A 19156-nucleotide genomic window follows, 5' to 3' on the forward strand; every position below is an offset into this window, starting at 1 on the left:
CCCTCCTCGTCGCCCGTCTCCGAGACTCACCGCCGCTTCCGCCCCGCCCGCGGGTGGGTGGTCGCTTCCTTTCGCTCCCCGTCACTCTTTGCAGACGCTCCCCGGCGCTGGGCATGGGCGCCGCCGCCGTCGGTCCCCGGGCCGGATTCCGCGCGCGGGTGGGTGAGCGGGGGCCCCCGGCCACTGGGAGGGTGGTGGCCGCGTCCGCACCTGCGGCCAGGCGCATTTCCCGCGGGGACCACTCGCCGCCGCCCGCGAGACAAAGGGCGGGGGCGGCACATCTCCACGCGTGACCTTCCCTCGCGCCGCACGCGCCCAGCCCCCCGAGGGCGACAGGCCTGTGCTCGCCCGCACGAGCCCGGAGATTGCCCGTGGGCGGGGAGGCCCGCCCGTGGCTGGGGTCCCCACCCTGCGCCTGGAAGTTGGGGCACTCTCTCCCAGGCCGGTGACCCATGTCGAGACCCTGTCGGCCTAGTTCGATCATGAGAACCCTGCTCCGTCTACCCCACGGGTCCTCCTTCCTCCAGCCCCCCACTCCCTAGAGTCTAGGAATTTGTAATCCCAGATGTCCTCAGTCTGCCCCGCCTCTGTCAGACCCACGAGTCCCGGCCCTCAAACAGCCCTCCCCACGTCGAGAGCCCCAGGTCCCCCAGAATGCCCCCCCAGAAGCCCGTCTGTGTTCCTCCATCTGTGGCTGCCCTTTTTGTCCAGTGGCCCTGAGGTGCTCAGCTGCCGGGGTCTGCAGAAGGCCGTGCCATGAACAGCCGGAGGAGGCCAGGTGAGGAACCAGGGCCCTCCTCCACCCACCCCGGTCCTTGCCCTTTCTTCCCTGACTGGGGGCTGGTCCGAGGCCCCGGGAACTCCCTTGGGTGAGCCTGGCCTCTCTCCACCAGTGAAGAAGGACAGCGAGGCCTTGGAGATTTCCATCCCCTTCGATGAGACACCCCACCTGGACTCGCAGATCTTTTACAGCCTGAGTCCCTCTCAGGGGAACTTCGAGGGTGAGTGGACTGGAGGGGGACTGAGTCCCGTGGGGTGCAGCCAGGGTCCTTGAGGCCTGGGGTGTGACCAGGGCCAACCGCCCCTAGAGCCGGCAGAGGCTGCTTCCCCGACAGCGGCCCTGATGAACGGCGTCCGGGCCCAGCTGCATCTAGCCCTGGAGAGGAACTCTTGGCTGCAGAAACGCATTGAGGACCTGGAGGAGGAGCGGGACTTCCTGCGGTGCCAGCTGGACAAGTTCATTTCCTCTGCCCGCCTGGACACAGGTGAGGGTGTTCCCCCCTCCCCAGGGCACCCAGCTCCACCCTCCTCAGGGACGCCGCGCCCTTGCATTCACACTCCTTTGGTGGCTCTCCGTGGGCTCCAAGCCCAGCCTCCTTCCAGTCCTTCCGCTGATGGGCAGGACTGTGGCCTGCTTGTCTGGGTCCTGAATACTGCCCTGACCTCTCCCCACGGAGGCTTTCCTGCCCCACATCTTTAGCAGTGGCCTGGAGGATCCAGCCTCTCCTCACCCTCCTTGGTGGTCAACTCCTGGCTGGCTCCCTCGAAAGCTTCCACTTCCCTCTCTGGGAAGTCATCTGAGAGTCAGGGCGAGGGCCCTGCGGTTTTTCTCAACACCTACCTCAGTTGGGACCCCTGTGCTCTGGCACCACCTCTAGCCTGGGTTGCTGGGGCCTACCACCTTCTGCCCCTGCTGCTGGGGAAACCCACGCAGGATGGTCAGTGGCGGGGCCCCTGAATCCGCAGTCGGAGGGAGGGCCTGCATCAGAACCTGGGCAGCTTCCCAGTCTGGGTGAGGGCGGGGCATGCCCCTCCCAGGGGATTAGACCCAGAGACTATTTCTCTCCGCATCTGAACCACACACCCCCAGTGAGGCCTTGCCTGCCTCCACTCTTCTGGAGGCCTCACTGGGTCCCCAGAAAATTCATCCACTGTGAGAACCCCACAAAATCACACTCTCCTGAGGTCCCCGTGGTACTGGCCTGGTCCATTGGGCCCCTCCCCCAGACCTCTTGCACCAAGTCTGAGCATCCTCAAGCCACGGCCCACCCAGGACCCCCAAATCCCTGCCTAGTGTACTGTGTTCAACTGGGCATCTGTGCTGCACTTGCTCCTGGGGGACCCCTTTCCCGGGGACTCTGTGACCTGCCGCCCGCCACCTCGCTGTCCTGTTTCCGCAGTTCATGCGTGTGCGTGTCTTCCCGCCTCTCTCCAGACGACCACTGCCGGGGGAAGCCCGGGCCTCGGCGGGTCGAGGGGGATGGCCGAGGGGGGACCGGGGGCGAGGCCTCAGACCCTGAGTCGGCCGCCTCCTCGCTCAGCGGAGCATCTGAAGAAGGCAGCACCGTGGAGAGGAAGAGGCAGAAGCAGAAAGGAGGCCCAGGCCAGCGGCGCTTTGGCAAGCCCAAGGCCCGGGAGAGGCAGCGGGGTGAATGGGGGACGCGCGGGGCTGGGGGTCTGTGTGAGCTCCCCTCTCCCCGCCCCCCCCCATCGGCAGATCAGATCAGATCAGACCTGGTTGACTGTCCGGGCCTCCGTGGGTGGTCCAGGTTTATAATCCTGGAGTTAAGGCCCACCCTCGCAGCTGCCTCTCCAGAGCCTCAGGTTCCCGGGGAGGCGGCAATGGCCTGGGAGGACTGCGGCCCTTCCCCGCATGCGGGCCCTCCCCGGGCCCGCCTGTCTCTCGTTCCCCAGCCTTCTGTAACTCACAGCTGGCCTCTTGGTCCTCCTGCTCCCCTTTTCTGCCCCCACCCCCGTCTCTGTACCCCTAATTCTCTTCCCCTGCCCTCGGCTTGCAGTGAAGGACGCAGACGGGGTGCTCTGCCGCTACAAGAAGATCCTGGGCACCTTCCAGAAGCTGAAAAGCATGTCTCGGGCCTTCGAGCACCACCGAGTGGACCGCAACACGGTGGCGCTGACCACGCCCATCGCGGAGCTGCTCATCGTGGCCCCGGAGAAGCTGGCCGAGGTGGGCGAGTTCGACCCCTCCAAGGAGCGCCTGCTCGAGTACTCGCGCCGCTGCTTCCTGGCCCTGGACGAGGAGACCCTCAAGAAGGTGCAGGCCCTCAAGAAGAGCAAGCTGCTGCTTCCTATCACGTACCGCTTCAAGCGGTGATCCCACCCCACCCGGCCCGGCGCCCGCCCTCCGGCCCTGCTTCCCTCGCCCGGCGCGCGGGGCCGGTGTGTGCAGGGGCGGTGGGCCCCCACGAGGGCGGCTTGTTTCCGCGCGGACCGCCACCCCCTCCCCAGGCCCCCTGTATATAGGTCTGTCCCTTGGGCCTCTCACAGCCCTAGCGTCCACCCTGCCCTCCGCCTTCCCTGGGTTGGGGGTGGTCCTCGCTTGATCACGCTTCCAAGAGGACCACCATCCAGGGCCTGGTTCTGTCTTCCCTGACCACTGGCACCCCCGCACCTGAGCGGCACCGTCCTGCCCTCGCTGGGCCCTCCCTCCTGGGAAGACTGCGGGACCCTGCGGGGCGAGGCCACTGTACATACCCCGTCCGCACCCCAGCCCCGCAGCGAGCTTCCCACCCTCCTCTTGGCACCGCCCGAGTCCACGTGAGACAGAGCTATTATGAGAATTTAAATTAAAAAAGACGATCAGATTTGGAATAAATTAGGCCCCGGCCTTTTCCTGGGCAGGGGGTGGCCGTTGCCGCGGGGACGGTGACGGGGGCTCTGGGGGATGCCGGAACGCGGACCGTCAGGCGGGAGCCAGGGAACTCGGCGAGACAGGGTGTTATTAGCCCCCGCAAGGGCAGGGGTGGGAGGGGAGGCAGCTGTGCCCTGGGGAACTCGGGGGCGGGGCAGCACCCGCTGGGCTTCTGGGACCAGAGGCGCGGCGGCAGGACGAGGGACTCCATGACCTCCGGCGGAGGCGGCCTGCCAGGGCAGCCGGGAACCTTCGAGCTGAGGACCCCGCCAGGAGGCGGTATCCAGGAGGCGGTATCGCGAGATTATCCGCCTCCCGGAAGTGTCCGCTGCGTCGCTCGCGGCGCCTGCGCGACGGGAGGGGCGAGCGCGCTTGTACGGTCGCCACGGCAACTAGTAGAGGGGCGGCCTAGCTTAACGGTCGGGAATGCGGTGCCCTCCCCCGGGGACGGGGAAGACTCGCGCACGCGCGCTGAGGGCTCTGGAAGCGGGGGTGGCGGGCCTTTCTGGAGCAGCTGAGAAACCTCGCCTCAGATCGACGTCTACGCAGGCGCAGAAGCCCATCTCGCCCCCCCCCCCCTTCACCCTGCGCAGGCGCACAAAGCCGCGCTGGCAACCTCCGCAGCGGCCGCGCGCACTCTCTACCCCGCTGGCTGCTTTTGTCTCGCGCAGCCTTCTTAGGCCCTCCGCAGGACCGGCCCTTCTTTTCCTCCCCTTTCCCCACCCGGAGAGTCAGGTGCCGAGAGCTGGGACGCTGCCCTTCTCCGTTTCCTCTCCTCTGACCCACCTCGCCTCCGTCCTCCCTCCCTTTTCGGTTCCCGGAGCCGGAAGGAGCCGAAGCGCTGACGGAAAAAGCCGAAGCTGTCACCCGTGAGTGGGGGGGGTCTACCCGAAGTGGTGGCGGAAGGAGCCGAATTTCTCCGGGAGGGCAGGAGGGTGCCACTGGAATTTCCGGAAGGAGCCGAAGTTTGGAAACAGCTTGATCTCTGGCTGGGTCCGAAGGCGAGCACCGGAAACCTTCGGAAAGTGCCGAATCCGGGACGGTTAGGACTGTCGGAAGTAGCCGATTCGCTTGGACTGGGCCTGCGAAGAAGAGCGGGGAGAATCAGCGCAAGCAGTCAAAAGGACGGTTTGAATTTTCAGAAGCCGGATTCTTAGAGGGGGCCGGGTGCAGAGGAACGCGAGGACCTCCGAAAACATCCGAACGTGGAAGAGCTAATACCCGAAAAGTTACGAAAACTTGGGAGAGTCCGTGAAACCGTCACTTCGGGTATTTTCGGAAGCAGCCGTAGTCACCGCTCCGGACGCCTTCCTCTACGGTCCGGAAATAGCCGACGCGTTTCGGAGTCAGACCCTGGGGGGAGGGGCACCTCGCGGGCGCGCAGGCGGGGAGGGGAGGGGCGGGGGCGGAGCCGGGGCGGGGCGGGGCGGGCAGCCAGCCCTTGATTAGGTAGGAGGCGGCGGAGCGCCGGCGGCGGCCGGAAGTAGCCGAAGCTAGCGGCGGAAGTAGCCGAAGCGGCCGGAGCGGGCGCGCGGCAAGGCGAAGCGAAGGCTGCACAGCGCCCTACGCGGCCGCCTCAGCATGTCGGACTTCGACGAGTTCGAGCGGCAGCTCAACGAGAATAAGCAAGGTGAGAGCGCCGGGGGAGAGGGGCAGCGGGCGGGGCGGCTCTTGGCTTCCCTCCGTGTCCCCCGCCATTTTCCCCGTCGCTTCCCCTCTTCTCAGGGCCGCGCGGCGCACCCCCCTTCCCGTCCCGCAGCGCGCGCCTCGCTCACGTGACCGCCCGGCGTGCCGCGCGCAGCGGGGAGGGGGCGGCGGGCGCGGGCCCGGACGCATGCGCTCCGCTCCGGGCCCGGAGTGGTCCGCGTTGGAGGCGGCGCCGGCGCGGCAGGCTCTCCTGGTGTCACCTCACGGACTTAGGAGTTTTTTAATCTTGAAATTGTATAGATGAGTCCCGCAACTCCTCCTTTTCTCCCGACGCCCTGGCACTTCCGCTTCCGGCTGGGTCCTCGGCCTGGTTCTCCACGCCCCCTTTGTTCCAAAATGGCGGTTGTAGGTCCCCCTTCACGTGGGCGCTGGCAGTGCCGCGTGGGGAGCACCTCTCGCCCCGGAGCCTTTGCCCCTCATCCTGCTCACCGGCCGCCGGGGTCCCGCGGGCCGCTGGGGTCGGGCGCCAGGGTCGGCGCCGGTGGAAGAGGCCGCATTGTCCGTGCTCCGTGCCCCTCCCGCACCCTTGCACCTCTTCTCGGGGCCCTGGCTCCCCCGGCGGTCGCAGTGCGGGGTGTTTGCCTGTCATCGCTCCCCACGGCCTGCACGATCGCGCCAATCTCCTAAATCTCAGCGTGGAGCAGACTCTTGGGCATTGAGCTAGGAGGGGGCTCGCTTCACTTCGGAGGCTGGGAGGCGCGTCCCCCTCGGGAGACGCAGAGTCCAAGCACGGGGCCGTGATTAGTTTGGGGACCCCAAGAACGTTAGCGCTGGGAGAGGTGAAGGACAGTTAGCAGGTTTCCTTGCCTTCTTAATGCGGTTTGAGAGTGAAAAAACTTAAACTTAGATCGAGGGAAGGTGGCGGGCTTGAGGCTTACTCTGCTTGTGTGTGGAGCGCCGAGTGAGGGGCTCTGGGATTCCCCTTTCGGCCCAGCCTGAAGTTGGGGAGGGGGTGGCTGGATCAGTGGCCTGTGTCTGGGGAAGCGTACCCATAGGTTGTCTGTCACATACATAATGCACTGCTTAACAGAACGGGCTTTGGAGGGGAGCAGACGCGGCTTCTAGCACCTAATTAGTTACTGAGTATTTGTGGGCCTATTTTTCCCTCGTGTAGGAGACTGCTTTTTTTTTTTTGGTTGCTAGAACGTTGGAATTAGTAGATGATAGTAATGATAGTTTAGTTTACGGCATTCACCACGTGTCACGCACATTGCTAAGCTCTTCTGCAGTTTTCCTAAGTGGGTTCTTGTAACAGCTCGGTGAGGCTGAAGTGATTTCTTGCCCTTCGCAGAGGAGAAAATAGGCTCAAGAATAAAATTTTCTCAGATTTCAGCTGATCAGAGGCAGAGCTGAGATTCAGCGGGGCAACATGCCGACAGTGTGTGGCATGTGGCTTGGCCTCCTTTAAGTGACCAATAAGTGATACGTTTTCAACGGTGAAATCGTCCGTAGTGTAAGGGCTCACTCAGGGAGGAAGTGTGGAGGCGCGTTTCCTGTAGATGTCCCCAAGCCGTACACCTGGGGGTGCCCGCGAGCGTCATTTAAGTAAGACGAGAAAATAGGTTTAGAGGTTTGGTTGCTGTTGCACGGTTTTGTGCAGGATAGCTGAAACGGCCCCTGAGTCTGCGGGGCTGCAGAGCCGCGTCCTACCAGGCTGGACAGCCAGAGCTGATGGAGCTGCCCTGCGGCATTGACACCCACGCTCTGGTCTCTACCTGGGTGTCCCCTCTGCCCTGGCAGGCCAGGCCCTCAGCCTGGGCACGTCCCTGGGGTTGGCGAGTTGTTCCCATAATGACGGGGCCGTGGCGTTTAGAGCAGCCGGAGCTCCCTTCTTGTTCTCATGTGTGCTGGATGACTGTTTTTTTATCTGGGGTGGGGGCAGGGATTACCCTTGCCTTACGGGGCAGCTTTGCCCACGTGCTGCTCTGTCCCCGAGTCTGTCTTGGCGGTCCTGCCTCCTCCAGGCCTCAGCCCCTGAGCCCTGGGTTCCCTGTCTGTGTCCACGACACCCGGAGGGCGCCACTTCTTCCTGTGTGACCACCTCTGTCTGCTTGTCTGTTTCTGAGCCTCAGCTGCAGGGAAAGGTCTCTGCCCGTCTTAGCAGTGGGGAGCCAGAGGCCCAGAGTCGTTGTCGTCTGTGCCCTTCCCAGGGCCAGGACGCTCCTCACACTGCTTGCTCGTCCCCCTTGTTTCCTCCTGGTACCAGTCTTATGTTTTTCACGTATAGTCTTTTCATCTTTGAGGCGGCGATTCCACCATCACTAGTGGCTCCAGCCAGGTCCTAATGGGTCTGCCTGTTTCGTGTTTAGAGGTATTGCCCCTGCTTAGCTGCCCTTGACTTTTCAGGGTTTACATACAGGCCTCGTGTGTATCCAGGCTTTTTGGCCAGGGCAAGTCACGTAATCTCCCTAAGCCTCAGTTTTCTCATCTCTTGTGAGCGAGATCCCCCACCCACCCCCCAGCCAAGTGTTTTCCCATAGTAACCCGGGGAGTAAAACCAGCAGAGTCTTGTTTTAGACAGCATCTGAACGTTTGCAACGAGGTTTTTATCTTTTCCGGGTATGTATGTAGCTTGTTTTAGTGTTAAAACTCATTTTATAAAAGTTCGCGGGTAGTTGTATCGGAAGAGCAGGAGAGTTGAAGCAGTACCCATGAGGCTTTGATAGCCTTTCTTTATTGCCCCCGCCTCCTGGTAAAATTGAACTGGAGTCTGAGGGCTGGTCTAGCATAGTGGAAGAACCAGTGGCCTCTTTGAACCGAGGGACTGGACTACAGACCGCGTTGGGTAGGAGGGTGGCGGGCTGCTGGGCGAAGTAGGGGAGGTTGAAGGTCCCGGCTGTAGCGGCCGTGGGGCGCTCTGGACGAAGTGCCCACCCAGCTCCTGCCTCCTGGACGCGGGGGGGCTGTGGGAGGGGCCTCCAGGAGGGCGTTTCGCTTGGTGGGCGGGAACGGGTGGGTGCCCCGCCCCCTGGGGCTGCGCGGGCCGGCTGGTTGAGGAGGACTCCTGAGGGGTCGCCAGGTCCCTTCAGGAAAACATCACTGGGTCTCTTGATTCCCCAGCGTCTAGCCCTGCCCCTCTCAGGGACGACCCTGGGTCAGGCCCCTCAGCCCTGGAGGGGGACCAGGAGCCAGCCTCCTCTGTCTTCTCTGGCCCCCCAGCTCCTCCTGAGCAGACTCAGGTACCTTACGCCCCGGGGCCCTGCCAGGCCCTGTCCCCTCAGGTAACTGCTCGCGCCCGGCCCCCAGGGCCCTCGGGCTCCTCGTGCGTGGACAGGAAGCCTGCCGCCCCGCCCTCTGCGAGCCCTTCCCCTTGGGGGTGGCCTCCCGGGCTGGGGCGGGCCTCGGGGGCGGGCGGGCCGGGCTGCCCCCGCCCAGCTCACGGCCCTGTCCCCGCAGAGCGCGACAAGGAGAACCGGCACCGCAAGCGCAGCCACAGCCGCTCCCGGAGCCGGGACCGCAAGCGCCGCAGCCGGAGCCGCGACCGCCGCAACCGGGACCAGCGCAGCGCTTCCCGGGACAGGCGGCGCCGCAGGTACCAGGGCGGCGGGGATGCGTCCGGGCCGCGGGCCCCTCTCCGCGCGGGGCTGGGGGCTCAGCTGTCCTTTCTGGCCGCTTTCTTCTCTCTGCGGGGGCTTCCGGGGGCGAGTCTGGGGTCAGGGCCCTCCTTCCGCCGTCTGCTCTGAGTTCTCCCTCGGCTTCCCTGGCTGTGCTCTGCCTCCCTAGGGCAGGGTAGCGTGTCTCGGGACAGCTCTCTGCTTTGACGCCTCTTCCCTTCCCAGACTGCCCCGTTTTCTCTGCCCCGAGTGGAAGGGCGGGTGGGTGGCGCCCCATTTTCTCCCACCTTCTCCCACCTCAGCCTCTCTAGCTTCTAGAAGGTGGTCTGCCTGGCCCTTCTTCCCTTTGTCATGGCTGGGGGGCTTGGGGGCGATGCCCTGCCCCAGCCCTGGGGCTCAGTGCCCTCGGGGGGGTGCGGTGTGTGGGGGAGACGAGGGTCCCCAGTCACCCCTCCCCACACCTTTCCCTCCCACCCCCAGCAAACCTTTGACCAGAGGCGCTAAAGAGGAGCACGGTGGATTGATGTGAGCGTCTCTTCTGCCCGTTCCCCCCACGCCCTCCCCCGCGCACCCAGCCCTGTCCTCATCCGCCCCCGAGCACCGGGAAGAGTCCCCTGCCCGGAACGGCCATCCCTGATCGCGTCCTCTCTCTTCTTGAGAGCTGAGCCGGGGGCCAAGGGGAGCCTGGGGGGCCCACAGGCCCGCCTTTGGTCAGACTGAGGTCGTCCCGCCCCGCTCTCCCCTCCCGCCTCCCCCAGTCGCTCCCCCCGCCACGAGAAGAAGAAGAAGGTCCGCAAATACTGGGACGTGCCGCCGCCGGGCTTCGAGCACATCACCCCCATGCAGTACAAGGCCATGCAAGGTGGGCTCCGCGCCTGGGCTGGGGCTGGGGGGGCGAGACCCTCAGCAGACCTGGCTTCACCGCGGCAGCGCCCCCGTGTCTTCTGACCCCCTCTGTTCCTCTTGAAGCTGCGGGTCAGATTCCAGCCACCGCTCTGCTCCCCACCATGACCCCTGACGGTCTGGCTGTGACCCCGACGCCGGTGCCCGTGGTCGGGAGCCAGATGACCAGACAGGCCCGGCGCCTCTACGTGGGCAACATCCCCTTCGGCATCACCGAGGTACTGCCCTCCCCTGCCCCCGCCGCCGCCCCTTCCTGTGCCCACTGCTCCTCCCTCCCTCCGTTCCCTCCCCAGCCTGCACGGGTCAGACTCCGCGCCTGCAAGCCCCCCCGGCCCCCTCCCAGACGGACGATGGAGTTGAGCCAGCCAGGGGCCGGGCTGGGTGGCCCTCTCCTCCCTCCTCTTCCCTCTCCCATTTCCCCTCCCCAGCCTCCTCCAGCTGCCCAGGGATCAAGCACACACATAACGTACCCACGAGTCCTTGGTCGAGTCCATGTGGAGAGAGACAGAGAGGGAGACACGCACACGCACACACATGCAGACGCACGCCCCCGGTCTCTCTGACACACCTCTGTTCTCTGCCGCCTCCCCGTCCTCTCCCCCACCCCTCCATGGTCGCTGCTCTGATTTTGATCGCCCTGACCTCCCTCCCTTCCCCACCGCTCCTGTCCCCTCCCCTCTCCCTACCCCTTCCCGTGGCGCCCCCGAGAATCCCGAGATCAAAGAGTTGTTTCCATTTCTCTTTAAAGTGAAATATTGTGGGGCTGAGATCCCTCGTAGCAACAAAAAGTTTGCTACCATCGGCGAAGGCAAGTAAGGTCCATTCTGACTTTCTCAACCTGCACTTTGCTGCATTTGATAAACCAGCCCCCGACTCCAGGACCAGATCCCTCCACATCACTCTTCTCTCCCCCCTCCCCCCTGCGCCCCCTCCCACCCCTCTCTCTGGCCCTCCATGTGTTCTGCCTGCTGCTCCACTTCATGCCGTTTCTCTCCTGTGTCGCCACTGGATGTTTCTTCTACACTTTCCGTCTCTGTTTTTCGTCTCTCCTCTTGTTTACCGCTTTTTTCTGACGACCTCCTTTCTTCCCTGGTTGGGGCCCCATGGCTGTCCCCACACCTCTGGCCCCTGGCTGTCTCCTCTGCTGCGCCCCCAACTCCCGTTTCTTAACATCTTTCTCCTGTGTTTGTTTCCACTACTGCTCTCTGCCCCCACCCGGACTCCACTGCCCCCCCACCCCCACCCCTCTGTGTCTCCCTCTCTCACCCTGCCCCTCCTCTCTCCACCTCCCCTCCCCGTCCCCCCCCCCCCGTCTCCTCTCTCCTCTGCAGGAGGCCATGATGGATTTCTTCAACGCTCAGATGCGCCTGGGGGGGCTGACGCAGGCCCCCGGCAACCCCGTCTTGGCCGTGCAGATTAACCAGGATAAGAACTTTGCCTTCTTAGAGGTGAGGAGGCCTTGTTCCCACCGGGCCGTTCTGCACTGCGGTCTGCTCGCCACCCAACTGCGGTCTTGGCAGTCTTGGGTGGGCTCTGACTGGCCACTTGCCCTGCCCCTCACCACCTCCTATCCTGTCCTTTCCTTCAGTTCCGCTCAGTGGACGAGACCACCCAGGCCATGGCCTTTGACGGCATCATCTTCCAGGGTCAGTCGCTGAAGATCCGCAGGCCTCATGACTACCAGCCCCTGCCGGGCATGTCAGAGAACCCTTCTGTCTACGTGCCTGGTGAGTGGGCTCAGGGGGACCTGAGGGGTGCGCAGGGTCAGCCCAGGGCCTCTCAGCCTGTCGGGAGCCAGGGCAGGCCGAGGGTCTTGGGAGAAGTGGGATGCTCTGGGCCTCCGGGTCAGTGTGAGCGTCCCGGAGCCCACGTGGATGCCCGCATGTCCACTGAGCTCCTCTGCGGGCCTGATGGGTGGCTGTCCCTTTCTCTCCTGTCTCGGGGCTTCTGCTGACCCCTTGCTTGAAGCCAGTTTCCCCACCGTGGTCAGTGCCATCTGGGTAGGTGGACAGCAAAGCAGACCTGGGTGGCCAGAGTCTGCTCTCTGATGGGCCGGAGAGTCGCTGTGCTTTGTAGCCACATTGTCTCTGGTGAAGCTCCTCTGTCACTCAGGCCTGAATGTCCACAGATGCTGTGTTGGGGGCCATGTCACACTTATGGTGCAAAAGGTCATTCTGGAAAGCTCTCAGACGGGGCAGGAGCGGCACGTGGCCACACCGGACCTGCAGGCTGTGCCGAGGGGTGGGCCTGTGTCGGGGGCGTCACCACACCCAGGGGTCGAGAACACAGGCTGTGCTGGCTGAGGTTCACACAGAAGGGCGCCGTTTGGAAGCAGTCCATTCCTCCCCTTGTGAAGCCAGAGGCGCGGGGCCCAGCGAGGGCAGTCCCTGGGGACCACCTGCCTCATGGTCCCCGCTGAGAGTGTGGGGGAGGCCAGCAGTCTCGGGAGCTTGTGGGAGGCCCTGAGCTGCCGCTGACTTGCCGTGTTTTCTGTGCACGTGTGTCAGGGGGGATCAGGCCACAGGATGTGCTTCCATGTCTCCTGGTGACCCGAATGCATCCTAACCATCCTGTTGATGCAGGCTTGCCCGAGCCCGCCGTGCCAGGCACTGTCTGGGGATGCCCTGTGGGTGCGGCAGTGTCATGACGGTCCAGTAGTACAGCGTTAGAGCTGGTGCCTCACCACTGCACGCGGGCCTGCCTGTCACCCTTCCCCTGTGGGAGCCTGGCTCTGTTACTGTGGCTGGTTTCCTCTCCTGGGATTTGCCTCCAGCCTCCATGGAGGGGCTGGGGGTCCAGCCACAGTGACCGGGGAGCGTGCTTCCTGGGCTGTGGAGGGGATAGAAAGCCAGATTCTGTCTGTAGATGAAGCATTTTCTGGTTTAAGTTTCTTTGTAATGAGTTTTTTTGAATTTTATTTTTCGCTATGTGAGTCTTTGTTGCTGCTTGAGGACTCTAGTTGCGATGCTTCCTGTTTTGGTGGCTTCTCTTGTCGTGGGGCTCGAGGGTGCTCGGGCTTCAGTAGTTGGGTTCTGTGGGCTTAGTTGCCCCAGGCAAGTGGGATCTTCCCGGGCCAGGGATCAAACCCTTGTCTCCTGAGTTGGTGGGTGGATTCTTAACTACTGGACCACCAGGCAAATCGTAAACACAATATTTTGATTTTCCTTTCTACTCCAACGAGGAAGTTGACTGTATGATTGAAGGGGAGAAAATGAAAGTGATAGTTGCTCAGTGGTGTCTGACTCTTTGCGACCCTGTGGACTGTAGCCCACCAGTGTCCTCTGTCTATGGGATTCTCCAGGCAAGAATACTGGAGTGGGTTGCCATTAGCTTCTGCAGAGAATATTCGTGACGCAGGGATCGAACCTGGGTCTCTCGCTTTGCAAGCAGATTCTTGACCACTGAGCCACCTGGGAAGCTCCAGGGAGACACATTTGATAAAATTCAACAGATGCTTTTGGTTGGAGAAGGAACAGTTCAGGACCCTGGATGGAAGGGGCGCGGCCTGAGGCTGTGCGTCTGTGTGGTGCAGAGGTGTCTGCAGTGGTCGGGGCCAGACTCGGCCCTCAGCTCTGGGTGAGGCTGACTGCCCTGGGAGGCTCCCCCCCGGGCTACGTCCTCTCCCGGGGGTGGGGGGTCCTGCAGGCCAGGGCCAGGCCGGTGCCGGGGCAGCGAGGGTTCCTGCCGAGGAGGCAGCGACGCCGCGGGGCCTGGGGAGGCTTCAGAGCTGAGCGGGGAGGACAGGCGTGTGAGGCTAGAGCTGGTGCCGGCACGGGAGAGCTGGGCAGGCCGTGGGCTCTGGCTGCCTGTGGCGGCTTGGAGCCTCAGTCTGCATTATGCGACCTGGCGTGGGCCCTCTTGGCAGCCTCAGGACTGTGACCACGGCGGGGTGGCGGTGACCAGGATGTGGCCTGCGCTCCCCCATGTTGGGCCGCCCGGAGTCCGGCGGCCTGTCGTTCTCATCTGCCCCGCTTCCCCTACGAGGAGCCTCGCTCCGGGTGGAATGCTGCCCCTCTGGTCCTCCGGGCCACCCGGCACTGTGTCACAGAGGCTGGCCAGGCCAGGCCAGGCGGCCGGCCGCAGTGGGCCTTGAATGCAGTCAGGAGCCGGCCAGGGTGCGGGACCCAGGAGGTGGAGGACAGCGCTGTGGAGTCCAGTGGGCTGGGCGGGGGCCGGGGGAGGTACTCAGCAGAGGGTGCAGCCCGTGGGTGCCTGGTGGTCCTGAGGCCTGCTCCACTGAGGGGCCACCACAGGATGCAGCTCAGTGCTGAGGGAGTGGGCACAGCCCAGCCTCACGGACACGGAACACTGGGCCCGGGGTCCTATGGGGCCAAGCCCAGAGGTACGGGGGCCAGGCGGGGCCCCTGGGGAGCCCTGGTTAGGAGGTGGGGTTGTGGGCTCTGAGTTGGGGCCAGAGCGGGAAGGAAGGCCGTGGCTTGCGACCCTCCCTGGGAGCTGAGAGCTCCCACAGCTTGGGGTGAGCGTGGTCACTGACCCAGTCCAGTGCGCGGCTGTGCCTGCTGGTGTCGGGCGCCATGAGGAGGGGGCTGGCGGTCAGGCGGGCCCTCCTGGAGATGGCCCCCAGGTTCCCATGATGACCGTGCTGGGAATCCCAACCTGTCCGCTCCGCCCCCCACCCTCCAGGAGTTGTGTCCACCGTGGTCCCGGACTCTGCGCACAAGCTGTTCATCGGGGGCTTACCAAACTACCTGAACGACGACCAGGTAGGCCCACCCCAGAAGCTGATGGTGCCCTGGCCTGCCCCCTGCCCCCCGGCCTGCCCTGAAACCTGACGGCGCCCTGGCCTGTGCAGGTGAAAGAGCTGCTGACGTCGTTTGGGCCACTCAAGGCCTTCAACCTGGTCAAGGATAGCGCCACTGGGCTCTCCAAGGGCTACGCCTTCTGTGAGTACGTGGACATCAACGTCACGGACCAGGTGAGCCCGGCCCCAGTGCACCCGGCCCTGCTGCGGTCACCCCTCAGGGCGGGGCGCGGGGCTCGCAGCTCTCCCCCTTCGCCGTGCCCTGTCTGCCCCGCAGCCCTGCTCTGACCCCGACCACCTCTCCCTGCCCCGGCCCCCCCTGCCCCACCACAGGCCATCGCGGGGCTGAACGGGATGCAGCTGGGAGATAAGAAGCTGCTGGTCCAGAGGGCAAGTGTGGGCGCCAAGAATGCCACGCTGGTGAGCCCCCTGGCACGTCATCTTCTATTGGCTCGGGGACTGGGGGCGGGGAGGGGCTGGGTGCTGGCGGGTCCCCCCGCGCCAGGGGCGGGCACCCTGTGACCCCCACCTCTGCCCCCCACAGAGCACCATCAACCAGACCCCCGTGACCTTGCAAGTGCCTGGCCTGATGAGCTCGCAGGTGCAGATGGGCGGGCACCCGACGGAGGTGCTGTGCCTGATGAACATGGTGCTGCCCGAGGAGCTGCTGGATGACGAGGAGTACGAGGAGATCGTGGAGGACGTGCGTGACGAGTGCGGCAAGTATGGGCTCGTCAAGTCCATCGAGATCCCGCGGCCCGTGGACGGCGTGGAGGTGCCCGGCTGCGGGAAGGTGCGTGCCCACGCATACACACCACACACACACCCCCACACCCGTGCACGCTGCTCTGACCCCGGCACTGTGAGGCAGTGGTGCAGTGCTGTGGGCAGGCGCTCCTCTGCAGCGAAGCGACTTTGCCGCAAAGCCTGCTCCTGCGCGCCGCTGTGCACCTGGTTGGCTGTCCTGGGGCGCACAGTGCAGAAAGCTGTCCCCCAGCTGCAGCCCCCGTCCCCGGGCCAGCTCCTCTGCTGCGCTCATCTGGCAGCTGCCAGCTCTTCCTCCCAGTTCGCTTCCTGGTTTCTAGGCTCTGATTCTCGGCCCGCCGAGGTGCACTGGTCCTGCCACCATTCCCGGTGTCAGCACCACGTCACACCCCCGGGGAACATGTGTGCCTTGTGACCCCCCCAGCCGCTCACTTGCGTGTCCGGGGGGCTGGGGGTGGGGCAGGGCCCCCTGGTTTAGCAGGAAGGTTGGCAGGTGGTGAGGCCCACAGAGGGTCCCAGGCGGCCGGCACTGAGGGCGCGGGGTTAGGCGGAGCGGGTGCGGGAGACCTCGGTGAGGTCTTCAAGTAGAATGGGGGTGGGCGTGCAGCCCTGAGGAGATAGGACTTCCCAGGGTCAGGGTGACGGCAGAGTGGTCTTCGGGGCTCTGCAGACAAACCGTCTGCCGTTGTCTGGCAGGAAGATGGGGAGAAGGCATGTTAGCGCCTGGACCCTATGTCTGCTCCATGTGTGTTGGGGGTGGGGGTCATCACATGCTCAGACTTGGGGTGATGGGGCAGAACGAAAGTTGAGAAGCAGGGAAATGAGCGGGTCAGAGGGGAAGGGGCGATGCTGGGGCTGGGGTCCCAGCAAGGTGCTGTGGGCGCAGGGGGCTGGACGGACTTGCTTTCTGAGTGTGGGGTCTGGGGTCTCTGGATGGACTGGCCCCGGGGCAGAGGGGCGGCCCACCTGGGAGGGGCCTCCATGAGCTGGGGGCGGAGATGTGTTGGTGGGGAAATGGATGCAAAGACCTTGCCCAGTCTCTGGGATCCGCCTGTGAGATTTGTGTCTAAACTTATCATTCTTTTCAAACATGTAGGAGTAGAAAAACGGCCAGGGTGATAGGGACCATATGAATATTACTGAAGTCGGGTCAGAGCGCCCCATTGGCCAGTGTCAGGATGCCAGGGTGCTGGCAGTCTTGATTTCCGCCTTCAGTTTCCCATCTCCTCCTCTGTGTTTCTGTACTGAAACAGTGCGTCTCGCGTCACTCGAGCGCTTGCTCTCCATCTGAGCCACTGTTGTCTCGGATCTGGGGTCTGTGCTGCCACCTGGGCCCTATCCTGCCTCCACAAGCCAGGAGCCATTGTGTCCCATACCCGGTGTGCTGGTGAAGAGCCCCTTGGGACTGCCCAGTGCCCCCTGGGGACACATCCCAGGGAGATGTGTCCAACTACTATAAACAGAGGACTAAAGCATTTTTATTTTAAAAAACCTATATGATACTGTTCGTACACTAGCAAAACTGCCGTTCATATCTGTCCACCCAGGCATGTTTGAGTTCCCTTACTGTCTCAAAGATGTTTTCTTACAGTTGGTTTGCTCAAAATAAGAACGCTGCAGGTTGGTTTCAGACTTTTCTTTCTTCGGCAACCCATTTTTGCTTGTTGAAGCATTCAGTTCAGTTCAGTCGCTCAGTCGCGTCCGACTCTTTGCGACCCCATGAATCAAGCACGCCAGGCCTCCCTGTCCATCACCAACTCCCGGAGTTCACTCAAACCCATGTCCACAGAGTCGGTGATGCCATCCAGCCATCTCATTCTCTGTTGTCCCCTTTTCCTCCCGCCCCCAATCCCTCCCAGCATCAGAGTCTTTTCCAGTGAGTCAACTCGTCACATGAGGTGGCCAAAGTATTGCAGTTTCAGCTTTAGCATCAGTCCTTCCAATGAACACCTAGGATTGATCTCCTTTAGAATGGACTGGTTGGATCTCCTTGCAGTCCAAGGGACTCTCAAGAGTCTTCTCCAGCACCACAGTTCAAAAGCATCAATTCTTCGGCGATCAGCTTTCTTCACAGTCCAACTCTCACATCCATACATGACCACGGGAAAAACCATAGCCTTGACTAGACGGACCTTGGTTGGCAGAGTAATGTCTCTGCTTTTTAATATGCTATCTAGGTTGTTCATAACTTTCCTTCCAAGGAGTAAGCGTCTTTTAATTTCTTGGCTGCAATCATTAGGCCATATTTTCTAGAATTCTCCCTTTCCCCTTGTTTTGAATTAGGGTGGTTATGTCCACCCCTCCCTCCAGTTCTGTCAGCTGCTGCTTCAAGCAAGGTGATAATCTTGAGTAGATCAAGGTTCAAGTTTTTTCTTTGGAATCATCCTGGGTGTGAATACTAATTGCTGAGACTTTCTTATTTCATCCCTTGTCTAGGGGAGACACCATGGCCCCTGGGGACTGGGGAGCACCCGGGGGTGCCTGGTGCAGGTAGACTGCTCTCCTTGAGCCTGCCCGGTGTCCTGCCCTTTGGGCTCTTGACTCAAGCCTGCCTCTGCTCTCCACGTCCCTGTGTTCTCTTTCTTTGATCCTGGGGCGCTGGAGGGTATTGGGTGAATGTCCCCGCACCTGCAGTGAGGCGGCTCTCCAGCCCTCTTCCTCCCGCGGAGTTCTGGGTTTGGGTAGGTGCTGCTGGTTGCTGAGAGGGAGCTAAGAGGCCTGGGTCTTCACAAGCCGCGTCTTGTTCCTACAGATTTTCGTGGAGTTCACCTCTGTGTTTGACTGCCAGAAAGCCATGCAGGGCCTGACGGGTCGCAAGTTCGCCAACAGAGTGGTCGTCACAAAATACTGTGACCCCGACTCTTACCACCGCCGGGACTTCTGGTAGAGGCGGTGGGGGAGGGCAGGGGCGGAGCTGGCAGGGGGCTTCTCCCGCTCTTGCTCCCCCCGTTTTCCCCCTCTGAAGACGATGGGCAGAGGAGTGACAGCCGAATGACAGCCGGCAGCAACTGGAATGGCAGCAATTAAGGGTGGGGGTGGGCTGGGGTTGGGGCGGGGCGGGGGCTGGGGAAGTGCGCACACAGACCCACACAGACACACGCACCCACAGACACAGAGGGAAGGGCGGGGAGGGGGTGACAGCAGGGCGGGGTGGACCCCCACAGCCCCTCCCTGAAGCCGTCTTCTTCCGGATGCCCCCTTTCTCTTACCCTTCCCCACCGTAGAAACATAGCGTGTTTATATTTTATGGCCAAACTTTTGAATTTTGTTGTCCGGCCCGGTTTCCTGCCCCTTCCCTCTCAGGACCACAGCTCCCGTCCTCCTGGCCTCTGGCCCTCGCCCTGGTTTCCTGGTTTCTTAGTAGTTGATTCTGTCTAGTCTCCCGGACCTGCCCCCAGCCCGTGGCCCCTGTCCCTCTCCTCCTCTCTGTGGCAGTTTCATATTTGCTAAGACGAATTTGCTCATTAAACATTTTGTTGTATTTTACTTTATGGAGCTGTTAACGTGTCCCGTGTGTGAACCCTTCGTGCTCCAGGTCTCTGGGGTTCCCTGGGCCCCAGGCTGAGGCCCGGCTCCGGGAGCCCCAGTTGTTGCCCCGGCGTGGGTGCTCATGCCCTTGGCGCAGCCGAGGTGACACTCGCCTGCGTGGCCTGCCGCGCTGGGACGGGCCTGGGCGTGGCCCCGGGGAGCAGGGGGCAGTGAACGGGCCCAGCAGACAGCGGGGAGGGCGATGGGCGGGCAGCCGGCTGGCCTGGCGGGCCCAAGAGCTCAGGTCGCCCAAGGCACCGCCGGCGGTGACGCGTGGTCCGGGGG

General features: G+C 63.1%; 2 protein-coding genes across 4 annotated transcripts; both read left to right on the plus strand.

Moving 5' to 3' along the window:
• The first annotated feature begins 639 nt into the window (after positions 1–639).
• On the plus strand, positions 640–3115 carry CCDC106 (coiled-coil domain containing 106). Of its 2 annotated transcripts, XM_055410691.2 has the most exons (5): positions 640–778; positions 894–1001; positions 1089–1265; positions 2216–2428; positions 2799–3115. In XM_055410691.2, the coding sequence occupies exons 1-5, from the start codon at positions 757–759 to the stop codon at positions 3113–3115; spliced, it is 837 nt and encodes a 278-aa protein (XP_055266666.1). In that variant the 5' UTR covers positions 640–756. The 2 variants fall into 2 exon arrangements, with proteins under 2 accessions (XP_055266666.1, XP_055266667.1); XM_055410692.2 differs by lacking the exon at positions 2799–3115 and having other exon boundaries at positions 2181–2557.
• Positions 3116–4271: 1156 nt separating this feature from the next.
• U2AF2 (U2 small nuclear RNA auxiliary factor 2) lies at positions 4272–18834 on the plus strand. 2 transcript variants are annotated; one of them, XM_055410633.2, is made up of 13 exons: positions 4272–4521; positions 4795–5282; positions 8756–8891; positions 9394–9438; positions 9672–9775; positions 9883–10034; positions 11148–11264; positions 11405–11543; positions 14461–14540; positions 14630–14752; positions 14912–15010; positions 15123–15371; positions 18096–18834. In XM_055410633.2, exons 2-13 carry the CDS (start codon positions 5234–5236, stop codon positions 18228–18230), a joined length of 1428 nt encoding a protein of 475 aa, XP_055266608.1. In that variant the 5' UTR covers positions 4272–4521; positions 4795–5233; the 3' UTR covers positions 18231–18834. The 2 variants fall into 2 exon arrangements, with proteins under 2 accessions (XP_055266608.1, XP_055266609.1); XM_055410634.2 differs by lacking the exon at positions 4272–4521 and having other exon boundaries at positions 5091–5282; positions 14912–14998.
• Positions 18835–19156: the final 322 nt, after the last annotated feature.

Source organism: Moschus berezovskii, chromosome 22, assembly GCF_049115385.1.
Source record: "Moschus berezovskii isolate FMDL1 chromosome 22, NW_MosBer_1.0, whole genome shotgun sequence".
NCBI classification, from domain to species: Eukaryota; Metazoa; Chordata; class Mammalia; order Artiodactyla; family Moschidae; genus Moschus; species Moschus berezovskii.

Excerpts from the sequence above, each read along its gene's own strand:
- CCDC106 (XM_055410691.2), top strand. The coding sequence starts at position 757 with ATGAACAGCCGGAGGAGGCCAG. Across the intron at positions 779-893 it reads GAACAGCCGGAGGAGGCCAG|TGAAGAAGGACAGCGAGGCC; the intron begins GTGAGGAACCAG and ends TCTCTCCACCAG. Across the intron at positions 1,266-2,215 it reads CTCTGCCCGCCTGGACACAG|ACGACCACTGCCGGGGGAAG; the intron begins GTGAGGGTGTTC and ends GCCTCTCTCCAG.
- U2AF2 (XM_055410633.2), top strand. The coding sequence starts at position 5,234 with ATGTCGGACTTCGACGAGTTCGAGCGGCAGCTCAACGAGAATAAGCAA. Across the intron at positions 11,544-14,460 it reads CCCTTCTGTCTACGTGCCTG|GAGTTGTGTCCACCGTGGTC; the intron begins GTGAGTGGGCTC and ends CCCACCCTCCAG. Across the intron at positions 15,372-18,095 it reads AGGTGCCCGGCTGCGGGAAG|ATTTTCGTGGAGTTCACCTC; the intron begins GTGCGTGCCCAC and ends TTGTTCCTACAG.